The 21,328-nt window shown below is 45.9% G+C and overlaps 1 protein-coding gene across 8 annotated transcripts in view; it reads right to left on the bottom strand.

Annotated features, from left to right (window-relative positions):
- Positions 1 to 17: 17 nt before the first annotated feature.
- Positions 18 to 21,328, bottom strand: part of LOC139327782 (plakophilin-4-like) — a 33,459-nt gene continuing 12,148 nt past the window's right edge. For 2 of the 8 annotated variants that reach the window (XM_070957744.1, XM_070957742.1), the window contains exons 4-22: positions 21,241 to 21,275; positions 20,552 to 20,668; positions 19,152 to 19,306; positions 17,208 to 17,673; positions 11,276 to 11,446; positions 10,282 to 10,483; positions 9,681 to 9,813; positions 7,926 to 8,139; positions 5,876 to 6,059; positions 4,316 to 4,433; positions 3,615 to 3,809; positions 3,325 to 3,498; positions 3,036 to 3,186; positions 2,382 to 2,574; positions 2,208 to 2,292; positions 1,995 to 2,130; positions 1,769 to 1,900; positions 1,532 to 1,605; positions 18 to 1,440 (exon numbers count right to left, since the gene is read on the bottom strand). In XM_070957744.1, the coding sequence (XP_070813845.1) occupies positions 1,183 to 1,440; positions 1,532 to 1,605; positions 1,769 to 1,900; positions 1,995 to 2,130; positions 2,208 to 2,292; positions 2,382 to 2,574; positions 3,036 to 3,186; positions 3,325 to 3,498; positions 3,615 to 3,809; positions 4,316 to 4,433; positions 5,876 to 6,059; positions 7,926 to 8,139; positions 9,681 to 9,813; positions 10,282 to 10,483; positions 11,276 to 11,446; positions 17,208 to 17,673; positions 19,152 to 19,306; positions 20,552 to 20,668; positions 21,241 to 21,275 (3,193 nt within the window). In that variant the 3' untranslated portion in view covers positions 18 to 1,182. The remainder of the gene's footprint in view (positions 1,441 to 1,531; positions 1,606 to 1,768; positions 1,901 to 1,994; positions 2,131 to 2,207; positions 2,293 to 2,381; positions 2,575 to 3,035; positions 3,187 to 3,324; positions 3,499 to 3,614; positions 3,810 to 4,315; positions 4,434 to 5,875; positions 6,060 to 7,925; positions 8,140 to 9,680; positions 9,814 to 10,281; positions 10,484 to 11,275; positions 11,447 to 17,207; positions 17,674 to 19,151; positions 19,307 to 20,551; positions 20,669 to 21,240; positions 21,276 to 21,328) is intronic. The other 6 variants (XM_070957750.1, XM_070957749.1, XM_070957748.1 and 3 more) reach the window with 6 other exon arrangements.

Here is a 21,328-nt window from a genome sequence, read left to right as displayed (position 1 = left end):
TCAATAAATATCTTGTCATGATATAATCTTTAATCCCTATACATATATTCCCTCTGTAACATTGCACATCATCATCATCAGTTTTGGACAGAACAGACACATGGGGTATTTTGGTCAGGTCACAAGTAAATTAATAAAAATAATCAATAAATAATAGAAAAATCTCTTCACACAATCACATAGAAAGTTCTACATATTGAATACAACAATGTAACAGGACAGTTAAACCATTGTATCTGTACAAAGAGAGTTTCACGTTTTTGTCACGTATTTCACATACTTTATGATTTACTGCACTTTTGGCCAACATACAGAAAAGCAGAGGGTTACTCACACCTGTAACCCCGATTCTCTGAGTCTTTAAAGGTTCCCGAGAGTGACGACGCTCATCGGTAAGTTTCTCCTCTGCACACCCGGGTCAAATAATAGGTGTGGTCTTTTTACAGCTTCTCTCTGGCACTCGTGACGATGCTGGCGAACAATATTTATGTCATAAAGCCAACACACTGCACACTTTTAACTGCAGAGAAAAATGAAATCAGTTGACCGTAACAAACACTCTGGTGAACAACAAGGTCAGGGCCGGGTTGGTTTTTTTTCAAAAAGCACCTTTTGACGAAGCCACTTCTGATGGAAAGTCCATGATAATGCAGATAAAGTATTAAATAATTTTTTTACAGCTTTCAATCCACACTGAAACGTCATGAAAATCATAAAACGTTTGAGCCTCTTACTGAGCAGTGCTGTGGGGTCGTTAAGGTCACACCTGGTGGTCATGGGACAGTCGTTAAGAGTCATGTGAGTCCAGGTGTGACTCAAGTCTCCTGCTGGTTGCAGTTAAAGCAGCACAGAAGAAGAGATGATGTCATTAAAGAGCAGCACAAATGAATGTATGTCACCAGTATGTCACCTTTCTGTCCCCCTGGTGGTCAAACCTGCTTACTGCAACGCTCAAACATAAAGGAAAGGCTCACGTTTATCTGCATTATTGTGCACTCGGTCGAACTTAGTCAAAATCTGCAAACCCAACCCTGGTCATTCAGTACAGTTTCAACACAGATGCACACATGTCCACATGCATCCTCGCCCTTTCACACAAACACACAGTGTGCACGCCTCACGCACAAACACCCACGGAAACAGAAGGCCAAAACGGCGAAGCTCAACGCGCTCGTTTTGTTTTCACACCCAGGAGTCTGGGGAGCCGGTGAACTTGTTCGCCCTGTTTGAAGGCCTCCGCGTGGTGGAGTAGAAGTCCACGTAGTTGGTGTTGGCTTTGAATCGGAGCGACTGGCCGGCGTAGCCGTCGGGGGAGGTCGGGGTCAGGTGGACCGGCTCGTCCTCGTACTGCTCCTCTCCGTAGCCTTGCGGGGACGACAGGTACATTCTGTAGCTGTTGTAGTTCTTCCTGTCGGGCTCGTCGTAAAATGGCTCTGTGTGCTGGAGAGGAAGATGAGGAAAGTCAGTCAATGCTGACATCTGAGCTGACAACTGAATGCATCAGTGAGAATGAATGTGAAGCATTTGTCACCTGAGATCTTCTCAGATCCTCTCCTGACTGGGAAGAATATGTCCCAATGAAATATGGAGTTTTCTTCTCAGACCCTGAAGTGGAAAATTCAGCACAGACAGAAGAAGAGCATTAAACGCCGAAAAAGGACGACTTTTCATCAGTTTGCTGTTGATCTGCTGCACAGTTTATGAATCAGTGGTTGGTCTGAACGTAGAGCCCTGAGGGACGCCACAACGCCAGCTAACCCACACGGACCTGTGTACTGCTGTTTGTGTAAACTGTTGTCTCCATAATAAGTGTCGAGTTGCATAGATGACTGCGCCCTCTGATAGTTCTTACTGTGTCTTCTGATGCCGAGCATCGCCGGCGAGGATGTCGCACTTCCACCTGAGGATAAAAAAAGACATAAACACGACTGAGTCTTTCCAGGAAGTCCAAAAAACAGCAATGCCAGTTTGACCTGACTCACTGGAGCTCTTACCTGATTGGACGACAGGGGACATCTGCAGCGGGCTGGTGGGCAGGGTGGGCTGTGAAAGGTAGCGGTCCCGCTCCAGGGTGGAGACGGGAGTGACGAAGTGGGTGTAGTTCCAGCCGTCCTGCACACACAAAGTCCACTTTAGAAGACATTTTTATCATCAGCCGTCATTCTGCGCTGCTGTAAAGGTTTGTGGATGTGTCTGCGGCTGCCGACCTGTTTGTAGAGGCTCCTCAGCTCTCTGTACTGCCACAGCGTGTTCAACACCTGAGCCGCCGCCTTCACAACCTTCATCGAGTACCTGCGACACATAAAGTCACATAAGTGTCTTCTGCCTCATCTCATATCTAAAGTGCATGAAGCGTTCTGCGGAGGCGTCAGATCTCGTACCCTTTCCCTCGCCCTTTGCTGATGTCCACCAGCTTCTCGATGCCTCCGCTGTCTGCTAGAGCTTTGGCGTTCTCCATGTTGCGGCTGGTGACCTCGTGCAGCGTGCAGCAGACCGATGCCACCGTGTCGTCTGACAGCACCGACGGACTGCCGCCGGGCAGCCGGTTCACCAGGTCCCGCATGGCGTACTTTCCTGCAGGAGGAGATGCGGAAAGAGAACTTTATTGAGACCAGTTTGAACTGCATTTATTGATTAATGATTAGTCAATTATTTATTAAATTAACAGATAATTAACTGGAAGCTATTTGGATAATTTAAGTCATTTTACAAATGTAAAGCTTTGCTGCTTTTCCTTTTAATTACTGTAATAACTTGAATGTATTCCTGTCCATGTGTCTGCGCCTTCAGCACAGCTGTAATCCACCAGGAGGCGATGTGTAACAAGCTTTCACGCTTCAGTCTGATTGGTCTGTGTGGACTTGTGTCGCACTGTGATGTGTGTCTGGAAGCTGTTGATGCTCCTGACTGAAGTGTGAAGATGATCTTTTCACAGTTTGAGTGTCTTGGGGTCGATCTGTTAGTGTGTGTTAGTCGATAGTGTGTGTGTGTTTCAGTATGTGTGTGTGTGTGTGTGTGCGGGTGTGTGTTTGGACCTATCAGCTCCTTGTTGCGGCAGTCCAGCGCCATGTTTCGGAGAGCGGTGGCGACGGAGCAGACAACACGGTCATTGTCCATCCGCAGCAGCTCCACTAGGATGGGCAGACCTTTCTCCTTACGCACCGCCGCTCGGATGTAGGCTGAGAACTGCACGCACACGCACACACACACGCACACACACACACACACACGCACACACACACACACACACACAGAGTTTTATTGCTTCACTCAGTTGAGACTTGAATGTTTGTTCTTCTTCTGCAGAAAAGCATGTGTGTCGACCTTCCAGTTTCCAGCAGAGAGGTTCTGCAGCGACCCGGCGGCGCCCTCCAGCGTGGCGGGGTTGGAGCTCTCGGCCAGCAGGTTGAGGTACGGCTTCACCACCATCGGGTGCCACAGCAGCTCCGCCCCCCTCAGGGACTGGGAGAAACCCGGGATTGGCCCCACGCCGTCCCACTGCAGGAAGCACACACATCACTATACAGAACATATAACCACCTCCATGTTTCTCTGCAGCTGTGCGAACGCCTCCTCCCTCATCATCGGCCTCACCCCGCCCGCCGTGCTCGTACCTTGTCGTCCGGCCAGCCGCCTCTCTTCCTGCTGCGCCTCCTCTTGCCCCAGCAGAGGTAGTCCAGCTCCTTGGCCGGGGAGGAGAAGCCCAGCAGGTTGTCCAGCTCCTGGTTGCCGAGAAGACGAGAGGAGGGCATCTCCACCTCCAGCCGGTACGAGAGGTTCCTCAGGGTGCAGACGCTGTTCTCCACAATCTGGGGGGGGGGCAGAAATATGAATGTCTATATCTCAACAACTGGAGGTCACAGTGGAGCTTTGCGAATAATATTTTATGGAAACTTCAACTGCAAACTGCAAGGATGCTACAAGATGTTTGCCAGAGATGCTGAAGGTCAAACTCTGTGCTTGGAGCGTGTTCGCAGGACTTTATACAAACATCGAAACAAACTCGAATTCTTGACTTTGGACTTCTTCAGGCCAGAAAGACAAAGTGTTGGAAAGACTCTCTGGGAGCCACACGTGAAAATCAGGAAACTGGAAATGTCAAATTTGTCTGAAAGCAAACTGTAAACAACGCTGTTTTATTTGTGTTTGCCTGATATCAGTGCAGGCTGTCTGTGGGTATGTGGGAGTGTGTACTGTACATATTTCTGCTTTCAGACTGTCTTATTGTTCTCTCACAGGATGTTATACATAAGAAAACGACAATAAACATATAGTGTGAGAACAAAATGTGTGTGTGTGTTTGTTTTTGCAGCACCTTGCTGTCGTAGTCGGATGTGTTGACGCAGGCTTTGAGGACGTGGAGCAGCGAGTCGACCAGACCTTCACAGCAACGCAGCTGACTCCTCGCCTCCTCCCCCGCTGAGCTCAGGTTCCTCACACACACGCACACACACACAGAGCCACACATGAACTCAGGCTGAGGTGCAGTGTGTGGATTCCCCCACAGGGTGGCTTAAAAACCTGCCCGGATACAGTAAAGGAGGGAGCTGATCCTCCAATAGGAACCTTCAGCCACTGCTAATGGTGAGCTGACAGAGGGGACTGCACAGCAGCACTGAACTCCCACAATGCATTTCTATAGCAGAATCTACAGCCTCAGTCAGAGTGAATGCTGGAGGCGTCTGTGCACAGATGAAGTTTCCCTGCAGTCACTTAAATGATTGGAAATAAATAATCACCAGTTTGTGTACGGTCAGTTTGCAAGCTCATACTTCAGGAAACACACCTGCTCTTGGTCCTGATTGGCTCCTGACACAGGAATGACTGGCGTCCGTCCTATCAGGCCAGTTTTAAGCATTTGGACTGGGAAGTCTCCACTCAGCAGGTTCAATCGTGTAAAGTGTGGCTGTCAAATTTGTTCAGTAGATCTCAAGGTTTGCTCAGTTAATCAGGTGACAGGTGCCAGCACGGACGGACTGATGGATGGCGGCGATGGCAAAGACTCACCCATATCTGGATTTTAAAGTTTCGACCGCTTGAATGTTGACTTTAGGTCTGTTGTATGAAAAGCCTTCATTTAGTCAGCAGCGGTATAAAACATGAGTCCAGGTTGGGGAATATGAGCGTGCTGCTTGAAGTTTTACAGGGTTTTGTAAAACATGAACATTATTAACTGGAATTCAAGCTGCTCCTGTTTCAAATTGCATCTCTGGAATGAGCTTAACTCAGCTTCAGCGCTGTCAGTCATGTTCTGGTCCATGCAAGCTGCACACATTAGCATTTATTGGTGTAAAACTTGCAGATAATGAATCTAAAGCCTCCTCCTGGGCTTCGACTTTTATACACTCTTTGATCCCTTTGCTGTTATTTGTCTCTGGGAGCTAATGTGGTCAAATGCATGCTCGGGACTTTGCGCCTGCATAAAATCTCCATTACAGAGCCTCTCATTTACGATTATGTGAATGTGATTATGCGCCGCGGTTTCACAGAATCATTAAAAAGAAAACCAGACAGAGGAAAGCAGCACGGGCGACCAATAAATCCTAAAGTCATCCTTTCATTTCAAAACAAGGATCGATTTAATGAGCTAACGGCACGCCTGGCGACTCAACAGGCTTCAGAAGGGAGGCACTTTGTTAAATGTATTTTCAGTGAAAAAAATTTGAATGCATTGGAGGGTTTTTCTTTTAAGTGTAAAGGGTTCGCTGTGTGCTGACGAATATGCACAAACACCATCAGCAAAGATTAACACTGATACAGAATAATGGCAGCATCAACATTTTTCAGTAAAAAGGAGGATTTTAGAACAGCAGAATCAAAACAAAGGGTTCGAGTTATCACCACGCATTACGCAGGGGGTGGTTTGTTTCCTCACCTCAGACAGCCCGTGGTGTTGCGCAGCAGCAGGGAGGACTGGAACTTGACTTTGTGCTCGTCGCGGTGCGAGACGCTGCTCCAGCCCGAGTGGGGGATGACGACCGTGTTGGTCAGCGTGGACAGAGCGTCGCGGATGATGGTCATCTTCACGGCGTCGCACGAGGAGAGGTTCCACAGGACGCCTGCGGGTGCAAGTAAAAGAGGATTCATCAGATGCTAACGTCTGATTTCTGTTACCTGTGGGCAGAACCAGGCTAGCTGTTTACACCTGTTTCCAGTCTTTATGCAAAGCTAAGCAGCTGACTCAACCAGAAAGAGAACAATTTTCCACAACTATGCTCATTTTAATAAGAAAAATGGCAGCGATTCATGCACAACACATGCAAAACAACAGATTTTTCTTCAGCGTTCTGGACTTTTTCTGTTAAACTTACTGATTTTCTATTTCCTCGCAATGTTTGATAATAACTTTCTGCGAAATCAAAGTGCTAGCATGTGTAAAAATACTACTAACAATTGCAAAATCAACCAATTTTTTCCTTTAAATATATTTTTTCTTCTCTTGTGACCTTACTAAAAGAAAAATACTGGAGGTCATAAGTACTCTTCACTGGGTCTAAACTGAGCTGAACTGACAGACCATAAAGCAAAGTAAGGAAATATAACAGGGAGTAAAATGACTTCACTAGCAGCCCATGTGGTGGGTAGGCGGCCATTTTTGGAGGTCCAGCTCTATTTCGGTGTCCCATTTATAATATCGCCTCTTAAATTACAAAGTCGTCTGGTGATTTTTGACATGCAGCAGCCACAGATTGCCTGTTAGAGCGGCCAAAGTCCAGGCAAAAGCAATCGTGCATGATGTCGCTTGGCGCTGAACAGAGCACAGAACCCTCTTAAAACCATTTCTTTTCATTTCATTTGTCAAGTTCTGTCTCTTTAACCATCCTCGGATGATTCTTCTTCACGCAAAGCACTTTGTAACTTCTGTTCTGAAACGACCTTTACTAATAAAGTTTAAAAGTCACCTCAAACATTTGACAGCGAACGCGAAATCACTTGGCTGGCACACGTCCTCAGTGTGGGTGTGAATCAAACACTCACTCCACCCTGCAAGCTGCAACATCTCTGTAAAAACACATGGATGTGTTCAGTGTCAATTGGTAAAAGTGAGGCGGGAAAGCCCTGCAGCCACCAAAGTCAGAATCCTCACCTGAACTGGAAAAGTTAAACTTTCCCAAAGTCTGGTGCAAGCTGAAGACTCTCCTTCGAGCTTTTCTGAGGGTCTGAGCCGTCTAGCGGCTCCATATCTCCTGGTATTAAACAGTATGTGTGGTGTGGCTGCAGAGCTGTCAGCGGCATCCTGTTTCCAAAGCACATTATCTTAGCATCTGTCCCGACGACTGTGCCGAGATCTGCTCTGTCAACACAGCGCGCCGAGTGTTTAAGCCGCCGCCGCTCTCACCTCCCACAGAACAGCCGACGCGCAGATTAATACGCTGCCAGCCAGTCAGACGGCGACACAGACCAACGCTCGGCCAGCAAGCTGGCCAGCGAACCTCGCCCACACACCCCACAGCGGGATTTCAGTGTGTCATGTTTTGCATTTGGAAACTGTTGGAGTCAATGTGCTTCTGCTGCTTTCACCTGAATTTACTCCTTTAGGGATAAAAAGACGCACCTGAGTTAACAAACGCTCAATGCAGGCGACTCTCAGAAGCTCCCAGCAGCATTTCTGCTGTTTTCTCGTGAACTGACACTGTCTTATGATCGTCTATTAAATGTGTTTTTTCAAGCAAATCCTTCATATTTGGCTTGCATGATGTCGCCCCTTAAAACAGCATTTTCCACACAGGACTCTGGTGAAGCTTTACCCACATTAACTAATTGGACGAGATGTGCAGCCTTGGCAGTGATAACTGCCCTTTGAGAGGTTCCAGGTTTTTTATTCTTAATTCCTTCACTTTGAAAATTAAACTAAAAAGGTTCCCTGTACAATTTTGGAGCGATGTTTTAATGAATGACCTTCAGTTAAACCTGAGCAGACGTACCAGTGACCAGCTCGCGCACTTCGTTGTCAGTCGTTTTCCTGAGGAGGCGCAGCAGCGCCGGCACGCCGCCACAGTTCCTCAGCGCCACCTTGTTGTTGTCTGTGGCCTTGCCGTACACCAGGTTCCTGAGGGCCCCGCAGGCGCTCTTCTGAACCTCGGCCACCTTGTGATCCAGCTGGTCCACCAGGTGCTGGATCCCTCCCAGGTGACACACCTGCAGGCCAATCACAGAGAGAGATGAACAAACTACATATGATTATTCTCACACAGGGCAGGGATGAGCAAATCAAAGCACGTCTGAAGCTTGTATTGTTTTAAGATCCTCTGAGAGGAGCCGAAATCAGCATGATCCTTCAGAGGAGCCGCTATTGGCTGAAGACAAAGAGTTGCATAATATCCAGCAGGTTGACATGCAAAGCGAAGCGCTCTCCCTCCTCCTCCTCCCTCTTCACTTACTTCTTCGAATAAATGTAGAATGAAGTCACCTTCTCTTTAAAAACGATGGATTTCATGAAACTATTCCAGCTTTGCTGATAAAGTTTTCAGCCAGTTTTGATGCTTCTTTGCACACAAGTGAAGATTAAATCAGTGCAGAAAGAAAAACCCAGCTTCATGTACCGATGAAATGCAACATGCAGAAGCATCTCTGTGGCACGTTCAAAACTTCCTCGTGTCAACTCGAAATAAACCCGTCTCAGGAGAGCAGCAGACGCTCCCAGCCTCTCTCTGATTCTCTGTTCAAACCGCCACTGAAAACATTTGTTTCTGGCTAAATGAGCAGGCGTGTGTCCAGGCCGCCAAAGGCTAATTAAAAGCTCATCACCAAACAAACCAAACGGCACTAAAACGAATCGCGCGCGAAGCTCCGCCATTGTGCTGGAGTTATTTATTGCACGGGAAGCAGAGCAAAGACAGGGCGCCGACGCGCTGAAGCGTCGCCACGTTTGGCACCGGCGTGACTTAAAGTTTTGTTTTAGCAGATGGCGCTTCGGCTGGAGGTTTGGCAGCGAGGATCTGAAAGAAAAAGTCAAATTTCAAACCCTGGAAGCTGAGAATAAACTCTCAGGGATACGACAGGAGACGGGAAATGAGCTGCAACGAGCCAATCGATCAATCAAAAGCCAAATCAAATGTTTCCCAGCAAAGGAAAGTGTCTTTTTTTCTCATTTCATTGTATTCTTTATGTTATCAGTTTGTTCTTTACTTAAATAGAGTTGCTTATGTTTAATCTTCTACCTTTTACTCAGTTTCAAACATTCTATTAATGATATTTATATTATTCATCTTACACATATAATATTTATTGAATGACATTTTTGTGAGATAGGATGGCCCTTTCTAATCTGGGAACAATCGTTTCTAAGACACATGAATGAAATATTTAGTCCGAAAAATGCCCATCACAACATCCCAGAGCCAAAGATGACGGATTAAAATTGCTCTGTAAATAAAAACATCAGTGTACAATGAGATAAAACAGAGAAAAAAAGCAAATTCTCGCAGTTTAGAAGCTAATGTGACATTGTTTTCTTCTTAAATTACATCAAACTATATAATGTACCTTGCACCTAAAACATAGCATCTTAAACTTCACATTTAATTCGTCCTTGTTTGCATGTTTGGTCTCATTGATGAGTTTTTAAAGCCTCGCTGTCTGTCTGGAGTGAACCTTCCTCCACCAGAGGAGCGAGTCATGGCTCTGACGTCGTTCCTGTTATTTTTAAACCAAGAGCCCAGCGTGTGCTGTCACCTCACCTCCACCTTGACCCTGTTGTCTCCGTAACACAGGTGCTGCAGGTAGGCGGCGGCGTTGGCCTGGACAGAGGGGAAGTGGTGCTGCAGCATGTGGATGACCTCGGGCAGCTCGGGGTCACGCCAGGCGAACTCCCTGAAGGGAACCGAAGAGGAAACTTCAGACACTTTTCACTGCTAAAAGGTGAGATTCTGTCCAGAGTGCAGACTGAAATATGTCAGCTATCAGACGGGCTGACATGATATTATCTCATGAGCTCAGGATGACTACTGATAGTCCCATCAGCCTCAGCTGGACGTTTATTGCTAATTAGCAAATGTTAGCATGCCAACATGCTGAACTAAGCTGGTGAGCATGGGAAACCTTATACCTGCTGGCATTGTCCCTGTTAGCATGTTAGCATTTAGCTCAAAGCACAGCCTCACAGTGCAGCTAGCATGGCTGTACCCTCTTAGTCTTGTTTGTATTCAATCAACAGCTCGTCGAGAACTTGTCCACAATAAAGGCTAAAATGAGCAAAGTTAGTTTAATTTAGACAATATTTCATCAATGAATGCCTTGATTTTTGGATTATTTGTCAAATAACGGATGTGTAATTATCACCGGGGGTCTTTGTGGATGCTCTCGATGGACGGGGTGCGCGTGGCCACCCGCTCCACCAGTCCAGAGTGCCGGTGGGAGAAGACGGGCTCACCGGAGACCCTGTAGGAGTCGACGTACAGAGCTGCGGTGCTCAGACCGTAGCTGCTTCTTTGGTACGGCAGCGTGCCGCAGTGGCTTGTTGTCCGAGGGAGGGTCCCCATACCTGAGAGACAGAAATGAGGATTTGAATATATAATATGAATTGAATCCAGGTGTTGTTCTTGCATAAAGGCAGTTTGAAGTTACCTACATGTGCAAAATACATCCAAGGTCACATAAGAGAGACAGCCATCAGAAAGCAGACCATTTAAAAGCATCGGGCCGCCTCGCAGGCTGCAGACCTGTTTAAATCCAGACTAAACGAAGCTAAAATGGCTCCTTAGATCCTCCACTATCGAACTCCGCAGAGCTTTCAGCTTTAAATCATTCTGCAAAGGCTTCAATTAAGATGCAGCAGAGCACATGAAAGGTTTCAGCCTAATTAAGTCCTGACCTCGGGGAGCGATAATAACAACAGTTCCTGTGCCTGTAAACTGTGATTTCCGCCACAGATTTCAGAGAAATAATCTTCTGAGCAGATGTGAAACGGAGCTCTGATGTGAAAAATGAGGTTGTTGTAATTCTCTGTGATGGCGATAAAGCAGCTAAAAGTCACATTTGAAATGTTTTGCATTATTCTTACTGTACCTCGAGTATCTCTGCCAGTATTTCTGCTCCTTGTAGAGCTGCTAATGCTTCAATTAATCCAGAGTTTTAGCTCTTTCTTTGATTTTTTTTTTGGCTCCAGATTTCGGCTGTAAGTGTGAACCAATACTGACAATTTGCCTTCTATTGTTGAAATTTCGCCCCCGGCAACACGCACCGTTTTCAAGTTTAAGCCAAGAGTCTAATTAGCAGAATTAACAATTTTAATCCCCACATGAGGCCGCGCAGCTGCAGCATGGAGGCTCAGTACCTGTGTTGGTCCTGTAGAGGGAGCCCTGGGGGTCGTGGGTGGGGCTGTGGTACAGGGGGCTGTGGAAGGAGCGCTCGTCGAACACAGGCGTCATGTGGCAGTCCGGAGACAACGCCGCCCTCAGCTCTGGATCGATCTGCCCCGCGTGGCCGGCGTATGAGCTGTGAAGGCCTGCAGGCATGAGATGATTAATCTCAGTTAATCTCAAGATTAATCTGACTGGGAACTGATCACGGTGGACATGGATGATGGAATTTACTTAAGTTTCACATTCTTATGAGGTAACACGACGCACACACATCACTTCATTATTCACTACGTGCAGAGGAAGCTAGCGTCAGCCGGATAAAGCCTCTCTCTGCCTCTCACATAAATCATACGTACATCTCATTATTGGGCTCATCTGTAGGTGAGCCCATGCAAATCAGGATTAAACCAACACTGTATTTCAAAATGCCAACTCGTCCTGACGTTGTTTTGCTTCTAAAACGCATGAAGACCGTGGTCACTCGGAGTCTGCTGCAGGCGCCAGCATCAGCAAGTCAAACAAGCAGAGCAAAGCAGAGGGTTTTTCCATCCTCCAATCTCAGAGCAGATCAGTTCAAAGAGCGCTCCAATTATAAAGAGGCTCGAGGGCACAAGAGAGGAAGCCTCGGCGGATCAGGCCAACAGCTGAAGCACACCATTTACACTTGGAGCCGGTGCTGAAGGAGCTGTCAGCTTCTGCAGCTCTCTTTTCTGCATCCACGCAAACATCAGAGCCAAGGACACGGAAACCCTGGTTTGTTTTCAGGAAGGAAATAAAAAATAAAAAGCGTGGTAAAAGACCGCAGGGTCTTTTTCTCGAGGGCCCTTCAGCGGCGAAAGACACAAACCACAACTGTGACCTTCGGGTTAGAGGATGCTTCAGATACCAAATGCTTGAAATGTGCCATAATGAAGGCAGAGCGCGCTTCAAGTGGGAGCGACATTCACTGCCACTGATTTTAAACTGGATGCTAGTGAACAACATTAGCTGATATTCTCAGAGTTAGGGCCAGATTTGCATTCTTACAGCCTCTTCGAGTGGCAGAATTTGGATGTTTCAACCATTTTTTCAGCGCTCTTATCGAACTATGTCAACTACAACAAACACAGCTAAATCTCTCCCTCTATCTGGCTTCAACTCCCTTATTCCAACTCAAAATCCAATCCCGGATGCTCAGAGTTTGCGTCACATGTGGCGAGGCTGCGTTTTTTTCCTCCATGCTAAAAAGAGATCATCTCGCAGCTTACGTTGGCGTTTTGGCTGCTCACCTGGTTTCACTACCTAAGCTACGAGTGCTGCTGATCAGTAATAGCCTAATCTTGTATATCCATCTATTGCTTATCTCCCTCATGTAATCTGGGATTACGTTGGATCTGCAGGATAAGTGGGAATAAGGACTTAGGCGATGCATTAGGCCACTTAGCAGCACTGCAGGATGGAAATCACTCAGCGAGAGAATAGGAGGCATTTTATTTAGTTCACTGACTCTGCCTCCCACACACAACCAATCCTTCTCCCATCCTCCGTTCACACATGCACAAGCACGACACAAAAGGTGCATAAACGCACATCACGGACATCCACGCGAACCGCCGATGCATACGCAGAAGCCTCGTGTGAGAATTAAAACAGGCACACACTGATTGCAGCGTAATAAAGCCTTCCAGTGGCATCAGCTGATAATCACACGCTGATGCTCCACAGGGCTTTGTGAAAGAAACACCCCTATATGGGTCAGAGGCAGCGGCTTAGTAAAGTGACAGAGGGCTGGACCATTCTGGATGAATCTGTGCCGCTGCAGCATCAGCAGCGCTTCGGCCACAATAAATCCTCCGACACAGCGGCGAGAAAGTTGCCGATGACCACAAAATGAGGACGGCCGTTCTGCAGAAGAAAGGTCACGTCTTCTGACATCACCGCGAACGTTTCATACATCTGGTTTTAAAGGCAGATTCAACGTTTGAATCATTTTCTCTGCCGGTCTCCGTCGTCTTAACCAATCGGAGAAGTCCAAAGTTGGATTTCCAGGGATGTCAGTAGACTTCTCCTCCTCATCATCAGCAACAGAAACTGGTGCTGAGGTGACTCATCGATGGAGTGCTTTAACACCAAAAAATGCTGACTAAATGTCAAAAACAGGTTATTTCCATGGCGGTAAAAAGTCTGTATGTCACATGTTCGACTTGATGCCATTTTACTGGTTTGTGTGTGTGATATTCTAACTGCTTTATTGACTACATATATATTTTTTCATGTGGACTCCAGGAAGAGTGGTTGTTGCCAAGGTAACAGCTAACGGTGATCCAAATCAATAGAAATATTTATCAAAAGAGACCAAACATTGGCAGGTTCCTGCTTCAGAGCATGTGAGATTTAATCTGCTTTTCTCTGTTTCGTATGTTCATGGATTGAATATCTTTAGGCTTTAGACTGATGGTTCTAAAAAGAAGCAATTTACAGAGGTCATGTCGGGCTCCAGGGACTCCTAAAAGGTCTTCTTCACCATTTTTTTGATTGTTTCAAGACAAAACAACAGATCAATAATAAAAAGAATCCTCCAGAAACTCACCAAACGTGCAGCGGATGGAGTTTTGGACTGAAGCAGCAGTCGTGGTGCTGCAGCGCTGCAGCCCTGCTGGTTCTCTGTCCTAGCGGTTCGTTAAGTGAACTGAATTCAGCTGGAGCCCCAGCTGTCAATCACTTCCTTGTTCCACGGTGAGAAAGAAAACGAGCAGAGCTGCAGATGTTCAGAGCTCTGTCCCACTTCCACACGGCAGAGTTTTGGGGTGTCGTGTACATTCACGCTGACAAAACAAATGCAGCAGGAAGTGTAAATGGAGCAGCGGCTCACGGCTGAGCACCAGCAACAAATTGTCAGGAAAATGGTGCAAAAGCTTCACGGACAGTTCAGACACCTATAAAATATTTAAAATGCATATTTTACTCAATGTGATTATAAATTATTGATGGTGCTCTGAAGTAACGGCTTTTCTGAGGTCTGGGATTAATATTCCCATTCAGTTCATCTGCCTGCTATTCAATTTATTATATGTGGTCGATAGAATATCAGAAAATAGTGTAAAATCCTGCTTCAGAAGGCCAAAGTTTACATATTTAAATTGCTTGTTTTGTCTCCACCCAAAGATATTCAGTTTACTGCAATGGAAATATTTAGATTTGAGGATTTTCGCTTCGAATGCGGCTCTCAGGAGGGTTTCTTATTAGTGTGCTTTGAGTAAATATCCAGCGAGCTGCTCTGCTGGTTCAGGCGCAGCTGAACCAGAACAGGATGCTTCATGGTTACAAAGCAGAAATGCATCCAAACTCTCAAAATGTGCAATTCTCTAAATACACTCTTATAACAGCGATCAGAATAGAGCATTAAATGAAGGATAATAAAACTCTAATTAGGTCACAGAATGTGACCTTTTGTTCTTTTCTCATAGTTAGCAGATGGAGAGTCGTATTCATGTCGAGTGTATTTCATGTAATTTCTTCATGTTAATGAAGCAAATATCACATTCATTTAACACTTTACAGTATCAATATGCAGTATTTGGATAGTTTTCTTGGAGTATTTCCCTCAATTACCCATCAATTGTCCCTGCATTTATTCCAGCTATTAAATATCAACATTTTGGGAAAAGTGAACTGGGTATTTTAAGCTAAAATGTGAGCTTTCACTGAACCTAACGAAGTGGTTTTTATGCCTTAGCCTGACCAGAACTTAACCACAACATGAAGCTGACAAGGAACGCTTGAAGATACAGAAACACCTGCAGAAACCTACACAGCCAAGTATGTAATCAACAGAGCATCTGCCTCTGAGTGCGGAGTCATGATTCAGCTGCATGAAACGCTGCTCCTCACTCGACTGTAACCACCCACTGCTTTCTGTTGCTTCCCATCAAGGCCAACAGACACGAACACGCTTTGTTCTCCCAGTCGTCAATTTGCTCGAGACAGAAGCGAGTCACTGTTTCCTCCGCTGCATGGTGAGCTGCTTCCGGACTGTTTGCCTTCAAACTGCCGCAGATCAATCACGCGGGAAGATTAAAATTAGCTCAAAACATCAACCTGCTGCAAGATTACGCTCCTTATTTTTCATCCTGGCGCGCATCAAATGAAATGTTATCAAACCCAGCAGCATTATCTGCCGGCGCTTTCAGATAATTTGACTAAAAACTCCATGAAATGAGCTCCCTAAGCCGGGACGCGAGATAAAAATCACCTGCCAAGCTCGCAGTTTGCCTGAAAGTTATTTTGTTCAACATGCAGTTTTATTTAATAATTCTGCTTGTGTGCGACAATATTAAACCTGAGCTGCTCAGTCAACTTTCCCCGGACTGAGGAGAGGTTATTAAATCAACAGAGGAAATGGTGTCGAAGCCGCCGAGCGTGATTTTGTTTATTTACGAGAGGAGGGCGTGCGGGAAACACTCCACAAACCGTCTTCCACTGCAGCCGTCACAGAAACGCTCCACCTTTCCTGTGTGTCACCTTTGTGTGATCCAATATCGCAAAGCCAAAGACTGCCAAGGACGCGGGATGTAAAGATCCCAGAGGTTCTCTCACACGCGCAGGAACGCTGATATTTAGGCACATATATTCTCTCATGGATGTTTAATGTGGCTGTAAAGGTTTCATCGTGTCATTGAATTTAATATCTCAGCCAGTTTCCCTTCAGAGACGATAGGTGAACTCACGAACCGGTGCAGTATTAAACTCGTTTTAAAGCCTTAATATAGCCTGACTTCTTCTTTATTAACTGCAGAGCAGCACATTAGAGGCCGTGCGATGTTTAGTGGGATGGAAAAGACAGAAAAAAGAACGTTTTTCTGTACAAATCTGAAAAAACACAAATCCATATAATTTCTAGAGTTGTTGTTTTTTTGGGAAATATTAAACAGTTTTATCTCTTTAGGCCTCAGCTCGTAGACACCAGTCAGCTGGAAAATGTGCTCATTTAAGGTGTTACAAGACAAAAGTGTCAGAGCAGCACTTCCACAGTCGTTATCACCACGTGCAGTTTTTGATTTATGTCGGAAAAAAGACAAATTAAAAGAGCTACACTTAAGTTTGACCTGATTTTTGCGAGATTCTGGCTGACTGACGGAGTTTCAGCTCTGAAAACTGCTCATGTGGATCTCGGCCAGTGGTTTCCAAACTTTTTCAAACCATGCCACCCTTCAATGGTGATTTTTTGTTTCATGGCAATGTCCCCCCGTCTCTGTCTGAGCCAGCAAACGTGTTGCTGTGACGAGTGGCTGTCGTGTCACTGGCTGTGGCAGAACTGCATATTTAACTTTTTTAAGTTTAATGCGGTGAGCTTGGTGGTTATTTCTTCTATTTTTTTCTTCTGTCGGCTGAAACCTGCACGACCGACAAATTCAGGGATGTTTTGCCCCTTTTGGTGGGATCTATGGCCGCCACCGGCAGACACGGGGCCCTGTTTTCATCATGCAGGCGCAGCGACAAACACAAAGGTCTCGGGCACACAGAGGGAACCTCCGAGCACACCTGCTATTTTGGCTGTGTGGGTTTAATAAATACACTCTCAGCCAGACACCTCACCGGTCTCATAGCTGCGAAACAGCTGAGCCGATCACAGTGATGCACGACAACAACAGCTCGACAAATACAGACACGGCTTCTCCAGGAAATCACATTGTCATCCGGGCGGTGCAGAGCGGCACCATGTGAAAGCACGGCTCCTCAAAGCTGCAGCAGAAGGCAGATGGTGGGAGTTTTTTTAAACGTTAAAAGAAAAAAAAAACAGCTGAAAAAATATTTTAGTGCAGCAGTTTATAGGATTATAGGATCTCAATAACTAGTGTGTCTCATGTTATTGTTGGGGTGTGTTGTGGTAATAAAAAGCACAGAATGGCGGGATGTCAGACTGACCTATGAGGCTGTCGGGGCGGGGCAGCGCGCTCCTCTGGTACAGGCCGTATGGATCAGCTCCGTACGCCAGCGGCTGGCTCTGCCTGGGCAGCGTGGAGCCATAGTGCTGCGGCACCGCCGTCATCCCTGAACGCAGCGGCGACCCCGTCAAACCCCTCCCCTCCACCAAAGAGAGGGTGGAGCCCAGGCGACCGCCTCCTCCTCCGATCACGCCCCCTCCCCCGCCGCCCAGGGCCTGCGTGCCATCAGTTGGGGAGGTTGGCGAGGGGCAGGAGGGCGGCATGCTGGTGCCGGGGAATACGGCGGCCAGGGGTTTTGGCTCCGAGAGGATGGGTGAATCGTAGGTGCTGCCTTGGGATGTTCGCAGGGAGACGCGGGAGGGCGAGACGGTGCCGGCAGTGCCACAACCAGGAGACTGGCTCCTGGAGGGGAGGGACGCCATCCTCCGCAACATCCGGCTTGACACCTGTCAAGAGTATATAAATGATGTATGTGAATAAGAATGAATAATTATGGGTTTGAAATATAAATGTTTGTATATTTGTATTATTTACTGTACAATCCAACTATCGTTATCTACAAAAAAAGCAAGATATCAGTGACAAAAACAGTGTTAGGAGCTGTTATATTTATTTTTTAACAGAGGAGAGATAAATAAAGATCCAAACATTCAGATCATAAAGATGCTGACGCAAAAGATCTTTTTTCATTGCGTATTTGTGGTACCTTTGGGAGGTTTTACCGAACCTTCCCCCGTCACCTTTTGATTTGCAAGAACATGCCAGGAATGATTATTAAATGACATTTAATGACATTTTCCTGGTTTTTAATTAAGATTCTCTTGATTTTTGGCATCCATGCGCTCTCTGGGCCCCAAACAACAAAAATGTCAAGTATAATATCCATCCCACTGTTGACAATTAATCAGCAAATACCTGGAAAATGAAAATTAGACTCTGCACACTGCACTGCTCCCGTTCCCAAATTTACTTGCCAATTACCAATAATGTGACACTTGGCGGCAGGATGCTTTATCACATCTGATGAAGGGCATCATTATCTTCTTCATTCGTCCAAGTAACTGAACACGCGTGCCTTTGAATAAATGTCTAAATTCATTATACTGTGGGCTGAGCAAGTAGTAAATATATTACATTTCAGGGACGATTTGACAGAATATTTCATATTTATGGTGACAAACGTTTACTTTTTCCTCCTTATTACCAAATGTAAAATGTCCCTCAATTACAGACTCAGCTGACTGGATGCCGATCTGCGCCGCCGTAATCCATCAAAGCCTCCAACGCCTTGAAGGAAAATTAAGAGCTGAGGCATGTAAGCCCATCCGGTGAGGCTTTCTGCTTTGGAATAAATCAGGAAGAATTTCACATGGGCTCACTTTTATCTGCCATTCCTGCTTCCACAGTCATGCAAGGGGCATATAATTATGAGTCGCCATGAAAGGAGCTGATGGCGTCTGCGTCCGAACAATTGGAAGGTGAGGCCGGGTTTGATTTGAAGGGTTCAGCTCGTGTTCTTCATCATTCATGACAGTCATCATTAAGCACCTACTAGCTGTCATTACTCTATAATGATTATTTTTCATTTTTGGAGGGGACAAAAGCACCTCCACATTTCTGCTCAAACTCTGGCTGGGTTTAATGCTACGTGCTAGCCTTAAATGTGCTTTTTCAGACATGCTGACATTTGTAGCTTACATTACAACAGATAAACGCTCTAAGTTAATCCATTCTTTACACTTTATTTCTTGTATTAGCATTAAACTATAACCATTAAGCTAATCTATGATTGAGCTACAGCTGTTTGGGCTTCAGCAATCGGACAAGACAGCAGAGGTAGTCTGCTGTTTTCAAGGTCAAGAATGAGCTTTCAACCATATAATTTACATCATATCGACGGTAACTCAGTGGAGGTCAGGCCTACCTGTCCAGAGGCTTGACCCTCAGCTCTTGGGCTTCTGGATAATGAGGCTCGCGGCTCTGAACGCACCACATTCTGGTTGCTGTAATAACTAACGCTGCTGTCCTGGTAGCCGCTGTCCGAGTAAGAGGTCATTTGGGCCGAGTGACCTCCTGAGCCTGAGAGGAAAGAGAGATGAGAAGATGAGGAAACACCGATCACAAGAGGGTGTTCGCCTTCATTATTACAGCTCTGTGCTCCATGTGCAAAGTTCAAAGAGCGATCGGACTGATCAGCGCAGCAAGTCAGTGCTGTTTAATGATTTGCATATCACACTTGTTAAAATGCATTATGCACATAAATACACACGCAGGGATATTTGCATTCAGCCTTTATGTTGTTCCTGGAACAAGCTGCGTATACTGTACAGCTTCAATAACGCTGGCCTACTTTCTTCTGTCGGCTGAGGAGGAGGGAGCGTGGGGGATATTTTTACACTATCAGACCACTCCAAGTGTATGGAAAAAAGACCAAAGGCAAACAAAACATTTCAAACAGTGATTCAGAAGTTACATGTTTGCCAATGATATTGTAATTTATGGTAATAAAAGGGAGGTTGTGCAGCCTTTGAAAAGAGCTCTCAGGGTTTGGTTGAGGCTTTCTTGGGTGCGTGATAGGCGGCGTGATGCAAAGTCTGGATGATCTGACAAAAGTAAAATTCAGCTGCATCCTTTTTAATCTGAAAGATAAGACACATATGAATTCACGGCTGCACTGACGGCATCAACGCTCCGCTCTATCAGCCACCCATGTTTCGTGGTTTAACACGAGCTTTGAGGAAGCTGGACGGGCCGAGGTGTCAACCGCTCCAGTGAAGATGCCTAATGTCCAGCAGCTGCACCGCAGAGCTCCCAGGTGCGAATTCATGTGAAACTTTCCCAACAAGACGGTTAAAACCAGACAGCAGAGTGGCAACACACTTTCTGGGTGACTTAAACTGATCTGAACAGATGGTCAGTAGATGGTTTTCTGCTCATTATTTCACAGCAGAGACTTCTGTGCTGGTTTTACGCAGGTGTGGCCCTGCTGGGAAAAGGAAATCCTGAAGTGCACCAATAAGGATTTAACAGATGAGTTCGAGATGAGCCGTGTTTTTGAGCATTAAACTCTTCATAACTGACTAAGCAGGTTATTTCTCCAAGCTTAAACTTTTGAGTCATGAATATTTAATGTTACAGAGACATTGTTAAGATCTGAGACTGGGTTTAGGGAGCTTTAAGTCCAATGATTTCATGGCGTCAAATGTGAAGACAGTAGATTCACTTCCTCACAGCCCAGCAGACATATGGGCAACTCAAAAGTGTCGCTTGTCTGCTTCAGACAGCCTAAAAACTCAGGCCATGTGGTGTGTACATGTAACAGACCCTCACTGTCATGCAGGGAGGCGCGGTCTGGTTCAGGCAGGTACAGTCCCTCCTCCGCCTCCAGGTGACGACCAGAACACCCAGAAGCCTCGATGACTCCGCCCTGCGACTCTCCGCCTGCCGAAGCATCTGCCATTCAGTTAAAAACATACAGCCTGGGCAGACCGTTAGTCAAAGCATGTGGATTTAGGAGAAAAAGTGACATATTTCCCCACGAAATCACCTTTGCAGACAGAATCCTCTTAATCTGAGAACCGAAATGCATCAATTCTTTGACACATAATAATATAACACTTTATAGCAGTGCTTTTGTTTTATTGGAAAGCCGACAGTGAGGAATGGACCAGGAAACCGAGTGGAGGGATCTGTGACAGAAAAGTAAATGGGTCCATTTCAAAGCCCATATATACTGGCGGAAACATTGTTTTGTTTTGCTTCAGCGGCCGGTGCTACATACTGGCAATTTTCATCCCTTTGGAGGCTAAATTTACTTTCTACATCTGGGAAAATGCTTTCTTTAGTGTCAAAATCATATGGATTTGATGGTACTCTGAGCTGCAGGACCTTTTATATATGGCATAAGATGCTAACATTTTATATCATCCCCTCTGAGGTGGTAATCTCCCTGTGACCTTATTGAAAATAGCTTTTTATAATAAATGTTAAAGGTTAAGAGGAAGCAATCATACCTGCAGATCTCCATGCAAACGACTTCTCAGATGAGCTTCGGCGGACGAGAGGAGGAGGAAATGGAGGAGAGGAGAAAGCAGAGAGAGA

This window comes from Chaetodon trifascialis, chromosome 24 (assembly GCF_039877785.1).
Source record: "Chaetodon trifascialis isolate fChaTrf1 chromosome 24, fChaTrf1.hap1, whole genome shotgun sequence".
Taxonomy (NCBI): Eukaryota; Metazoa; Chordata; class Actinopteri; order Chaetodontiformes; family Chaetodontidae; genus Chaetodon; species Chaetodon trifascialis.
The sequence above is the reverse complement of the archived record's forward strand: the minus strand, read 5'-3'. Positions and strand labels throughout refer to the sequence as shown.